The sequence below is a fragment of the Telmatherina bonti genome, assembly GCF_933228915.1.
Source record: "Telmatherina bonti genome assembly, chromosome: 4".
Classification (NCBI taxonomy): domain Eukaryota; kingdom Metazoa; phylum Chordata; class Actinopteri; order Atheriniformes; family Telmatherinidae; genus Telmatherina; species Telmatherina bonti.
Window position 1 is genome coordinate 4,106,726 of NC_136622.1, and position 5,875 is coordinate 4,112,600.

General features: G+C 48.2%; 1 protein-coding gene across 3 annotated transcripts in view; it reads left to right on the forward strand.

Moving 5' to 3' along the window:
* The first annotated feature begins 1,171 nt into the window (after positions 1-1,171).
* Positions 1,172-5,875, forward strand: part of ap4b1 (adaptor related protein complex 4 subunit beta 1) — a 35,845-nt gene continuing 31,141 nt past the window's right edge. For 2 of the 3 annotated variants that reach the window (XM_079238743.1, XM_079238744.1), the window contains exons 1-4: positions 1,172-1,536; positions 3,008-3,232; positions 4,395-4,525; positions 5,417-5,564. In XM_079238743.1, the coding sequence (XP_079094869.1) occupies positions 1,424-1,536; positions 3,008-3,232; positions 4,395-4,525; positions 5,417-5,564 (617 nt within the window). In that variant the 5' untranslated portion in view covers positions 1,172-1,423. Of the gene's footprint in view, positions 1,537-2,528; positions 2,537-3,007; positions 3,233-4,394; positions 4,526-5,416; positions 5,565-5,875 lie in introns of those variants that run through there. The other variant, XM_079238745.1, reaches the window with a different exon arrangement.

Sequence of the window (5,875 nt, forward strand, 5' to 3'; positions counted from 1 at the left end):
CCTGGTAAATATATGATCAAATAAGACCAGAACATTGACTAACAGTCAGCTTTGTGCACAGAAACAACATGCGCTGTAAAGAATGCGAAGAGCTCAACTGCACCACACCAGGTAACTGGTCACATGACAGAAATAACCTGTCCCATCCTGCAGGAAACGTGATCAGATCTCTTTAGCTCATCGATAACACCCAAAAGCTCAACAACATCTGAACAGCTTGCAGATTCATTCATTCATTCATTCATTTTCCGAACCGCTTATTCCAATTCAGGGTTGCGGGGAAGATGGAGCCTATCCCAGCCAGCTTTGGGTGACAGGCAGGGTACACCCTGGACAGCTTGCCAGTCCATTGCAGGGCCACACAGAGAGATGAACAACCACACTCACACTCACTCCTAGGGGCAATTCAGACCATTCTGACCAATTAACCTAACATGCATGTCTTTGGATGGTGGGAGGAAGCTGGAGTACCTGGAGAGAACCCATGCATACACAGGGAGAACATGCAAACTCCATACAGAAAGGCCACTGACCAAACCAGCCAAGGATTGAACCAGTGACTGTCTTGCTGTGAGGCCACAGTGCTAACCACTGCGCCACCGTGCAGCCCCAGCTTGCAGATATTTATTGTTATATATATATATATATATATATATATATATATATATATATATATATATATATATATATATATATATATATATATATATATATATATATATATATATATATATATATATATATATATATATATATATATATATATATATATATATATATATATTGTTATTGAACAGATGAATAAATGTTTAGCTGAAAGTCTTCGTAAAATAATGTCACGTGGCATAAAGAGTGGCTCATCTGAGATGCTTTCAGGTCCCAAACGCAAAGCACATAAATCAGGGGCACCGTTTAGATGCATCCAGCACACCTGAACGAAATGAATGTCTCGTTTTCAGGCCTCTGTCGGGCTGCTGATATGCAGAAGAAATGTTGCAGAAGAGATGCATCAAAAAGCTGCAGGATTGTAGATTTTAAGGAATTAGGAACCCAACGTAAAAAAAACCCCCAAAAAACCAACAAAAAAACTCCTGAAGGATGGGTGCTGTTTCCAGTCTGGCCACTAGAGGGCCACGTGTGGCTGAACAGAAGCGCAAAGCGAAGAAGAAGAAGAAACGCGGATGTTCGTGATGTAAACAATCCATGCTGGTTCCAGTGAAAACCTCCGGTTAGGAGTTTTTTCCGGTAACATATTTTAAACTGGAACAAATTCACATCTTCCCGTTCGTGATGTAGAAGTGGTTTCGGCTGGATTGGAACAGGTTTATGTAAATTCGGGCAGCAGGGAGCCAGTTGCCACTGCCAGTTAAACTAGCTGTTGTCTTCAGGTGTTTGACCCTGGTCCAGCGACTGTGCGGCCATCATGCCGTATCTGGGCGGTGAGGAGACGGTGAGGGAGCTGAAGAGATGTCTGTCCAACCCCAACATCCAGTCCGACCCGCTGCGCTACAGAAGCACCGTCCTGAAAGCCATAAGGTAGCCTGCAGGTCCACACCGCTCCACTGAAAGCCATAAGGTAGCCTGCAGGTCCACACCGCTCCACTGAAAGCCATAAGGTAGCCTGCAGGTCCACACCGCTCCACTGAAAGCCATAAGGTAGCCTGCAGGTCCACACCGCTCCACTGAAAGCCATAAGGTAGCCTGCAGGTCCACACCGCTCCACTGAAAGCCATAAGGTAGCCTGCAGGTCCACACCGCTCCACTGAAAGCCATAAGGTAGCCCGCAGGTCCACACCGCTCCACTGAAAGCCATAAGTTAGCCCGCAGGTCCACACCGCTCCACTGAAAGCCATAAGGTAGCCCGCAGGTCCACACCGCTCCACTGAAAGCCATAAGGTAGCCCGCAGGTCCACACCGCTCCACTGAAAGCCATAAGGTAGCCCGCAGGTCCACACCGCTCCACTGAAAGCCATAAGGTAGCCCGCAGGTCCACACAGCTCCACTGAAAGCCATAAGGTAGCCCGCAGGTCCACACCGCTCCACTGAAAGTCATAAGGTAGCCCGCAGGTCCACACCGCTCCACTGAAAGCCATAAGGTAGCCCGCAGGTCCACACCGCTCCACTGAAAGCCATAAGGTAGCCCGCAGGTCCACACCGCTCCACTGAAAGCCATAAGGTAGCCTGCAGGTCCACACCGCTCCACTGAAAGCCATAAGGTAGCCCGCAGGTCCACACCGCTCCACTGAAAGCCATAAGGTAGCCCGCAGGTCCACACAGCTCCACTGAAAGCCATAAGGTAGCCTGCAGGTCCACACCGCTCCACTGAAAGCCATAAGGTAGCTTGCAGGTCCACACCGCTCCACTGAAAGCCATAAGGTAGCCTGCAGGTCCACACCGCTCCACTGAAAGCCATAAGGTAGCCTGCAGGTCCACACCGCTCCACTGAAAGTCATAAGGTAGCCCGCAGGTCCACACAGCTCCACTGAAAGCCATAAGGTAGCCTGCAGGTCCACACCGCTCCACTGAAAGCCATAAGGTAGCTTGCAGGTCCACACCGCTCCATGTGTCCCTCATGTAGCTGCCAAGACCGCAGGCTGCTGGGTTTCCATGGAGTCACCATTTCTAACCTGTTGCATGGCGGTAATTTCACGCCAAGTGGAATTTACCACGTTGCTCCTACAGGAGGAACATCTCTGGTGATCCTTACGTACAGAACCTGCTGGCAGAACAGATGTCAGCGGCTGCAAGCTTTATTTACCTGAAATTATCATGATTCAGTCAATATTTAGACAATTATTGATTTGTTAAAAAATGTACAGGACACCTCTGACAGTATGTCAGTAGGTCATCAGACAATCAGCTTATATGATCAATGACATTATTTCTGATCAGAGGCTGAATGATAACGTGTAGAATTCTGGAAGGATGCTAGAATGGATGCTGGGAAGGATGCTAGCTTTCTTCTGGTTTCAGGTTATGACAGGATTATAATCTTCCTTTTTTTCAGGGCAATGTCTCAGGGTGTGAATGTGTCTGGCCTCTTCAGCGAGATGGTGAAGGCTTGTGCCACAGTCGATGTTGTCCAGAAGAAACTGGTGTACGTGTTCCTGTGTTCCTACGCCGCTGTGAACCCGGAGCTGTCCCTGCTGGTCGTCAACACGCTGAGGAAAGACTGTCAGGACCCGAACCCCATGGTCCGCAGTCTGGCCCTGAGGAACATGAGCAACCTCCGGTGAGCTGGGGATCTTTTGTATGACCTCAGCATCTCATCATAAAGATGTTGCAGCTGTTAAAGAATGTTTGCAAATAATTTCACAGTTTATATTTGCAAATCAAACAGCTCAATAAGTCCGAGATTATAATGAATTACTGTGAGGACTTGGAAATTCAGCCACACACAAGGAACTGTAAATAATAAGCAGTTTATTGGTGAATAAGGAATGTGAGATGAGACTGAGCAGAGGATCAATCCAGGTGAATGAGCAGCTGTTAGAATCCAGGCTCCAGAGACAGGGTCAGGATGGAGGCAGGAGGTAAAGATTATGACAAAGTACTTATCCAGGACGCTGGGCGAGGCTCGGGGAGCCAAAGACAAAGCAAGGGTCTGTGACCTGAAAACCGAAGAAAGTAGAGGTGTCCGTTGTGGGCAAGGCAAGGTGGGTAATCCTGGGACAACTGGAGACAATCTGTAGAACGCTGGAAAACAACCAGACATGAATCTGCTGATAATCTGGCAGAGGGGAAGAGATTGGAGGGAGTTTAAGTAGGTTGTGAGACAAGAAAACCATGTGAACTGAATGAAACTGATGAGAACAGCAGAGGCAGTTAGGAAGCCACAGGTGGACAGAGTTTCCTCTGATGGGTGCCTGCAGATCAGGGAAGAAAAACATGACAGAGATAATAAACGCGCAGAAAAAGCCTGAAGGTTGTAAAAAATACAAGTTCTTTTGCAAAACATCCTGTGCAGAGATGCAAAGCGCAGAACTGCCGCTAGCGTCTGAAGTTAACTCGTCATCTGATTGGATGGCGACCAGAGCTTCCTGTCCTCCCACATCACTGCAGGCGCTTAAAGGAGAGGAGATGTGTTTTAAATCGACATGGCGTAACGACTGTGTCTCAGAGTGACTCCTGGGAACCTGCGGCGATGCGGGGGACAGGACGTCGTCTGCTCTATGATTAGACCGCTTGATTCGTCGCCAACCAATCAAATAGAGGAAAAAAGACAGGGACAAAATCCCTTTTCGCACGCTTCCTGACTGGACTTTATTCTGAACTCTTTTGCAAACATTGTGTACAGCTGCAGCATCTTTATGAGGCCATAGGCATTCATCTGACCAACAGCAGTCATGGCAACCAGTGGCTGGCTGGTGATGGTGTGGTTGTGTGTGTGCTAGGTTGCCTAGCCTGGTGGAGTATGTGGAGCAGCCTCTGACAGCAGGACTCAGAGACAGAGCAGCTTGTGTCCGACGAGTGGCGGTGCTCGGCTGGGCCAAGCTGCACAACCTCCAGCCAAACTCTGAAATCGGTGAGATTTTAGCTCTTCTTCTCTTGCTGGTTTGTTCAGATGAAACTTTCTTGTCCTGATCAGAGACCAGAGTGTTTCTTCTGCAACCCTCCAATAGAGCCATTCTTCCTCTTGTTCTGTCCTGACTTACAAGCTAACTGGGACTTGTAAAGTCCGGCGTGCAGCAGCTGAGGGTCTTTTTGCACAGTCTGACCTTGCTGTGAGCCCGCCTGGACGACCACTCTGGGGTTAACATGCAGTTTAGCCTGGAATCCTCCCCAGGTGGATGGACAGAAACCGTTGCCTCTGTCAGATCAGTGCTGATGTCTTTCCTCCTTGGCATTCTGGTAAGCAGCACCTGGATGCTCCAAACAAGCCAGACTTTGACGGAGGTCTTCATGTTGCCATGCCAACAGCATCCTGCAGCTTCTGAACCTGTCTTTCATATGGAAGCTTTTCACACTCTTTCTATGATTTGGCCCAAATGTTCTGGAACCACAGCGACATGCAGCGATATGGGATGTGTTATTGTTCTGAGCCCAGACACTATGGAGAACACCTGAAGTCTGTGTTAGCCAGACAGAAAGCCAAATGAATGATGATCATTTGCAGATCTGTATGGCATGTCTTGGTTTGACATGGTCATACCTGGGTTTAGGGAAGAGAGTAAACATCAGACTTATTTTACATAAAACCAGAAAGACTCGTGTTGTCTCCTCATGTCCCCAGTCTGGAGTCTGTTGTCATGGGTTACATATGTTTTATCTTCCCTTCATCAGGCAAAAAGCTTCTTTTAAACGTGAGACCAGAATGTGAGGGGAGGGATTATTTCCCACCTGATGGGGTTGATATTGCTGTCCGTGATGCATGTCCATGTCCGTCTCACCGCCCTTGTCTGCATGATTGTCCCAGATGCCGCGGTGGTGAATGAGCTGTACAACCTGCTCAGAGACCCAGACCCAGTGGTGATGGTGAACTGCCTCCGAGCTCTGGAGGAGATCCTGAAGGAGGAGGGGGGAGTCGTGATTAACAAGCCCATCACCCATCACCTTCTCAACAGGTTGGTGTTTACTCCCAGCAGGTCTGTCAAACAGGAGGAGACAAAGGTTCAGCGTCATCTGATCAATATGAGCAGATGGTGTGAAATGTTTTCATGTTGTTTTTGTGGAGGACACACAGAAGTTGCAGGACTACAGATATACTACAGACAGATCCGGATCAGAGTCTAAGTTAGGCCAGGACCAGTTCTTAGAAGCACATGAAGAGTCCTCCAGCAGGTTACAGATAGAGATGAACAGATGAAGGCTGGCAGGAAAATAAGCGCCTTGGTGGAGGTGATGTTATTCCTGACCTACGTCTGTAAAGCTTTTT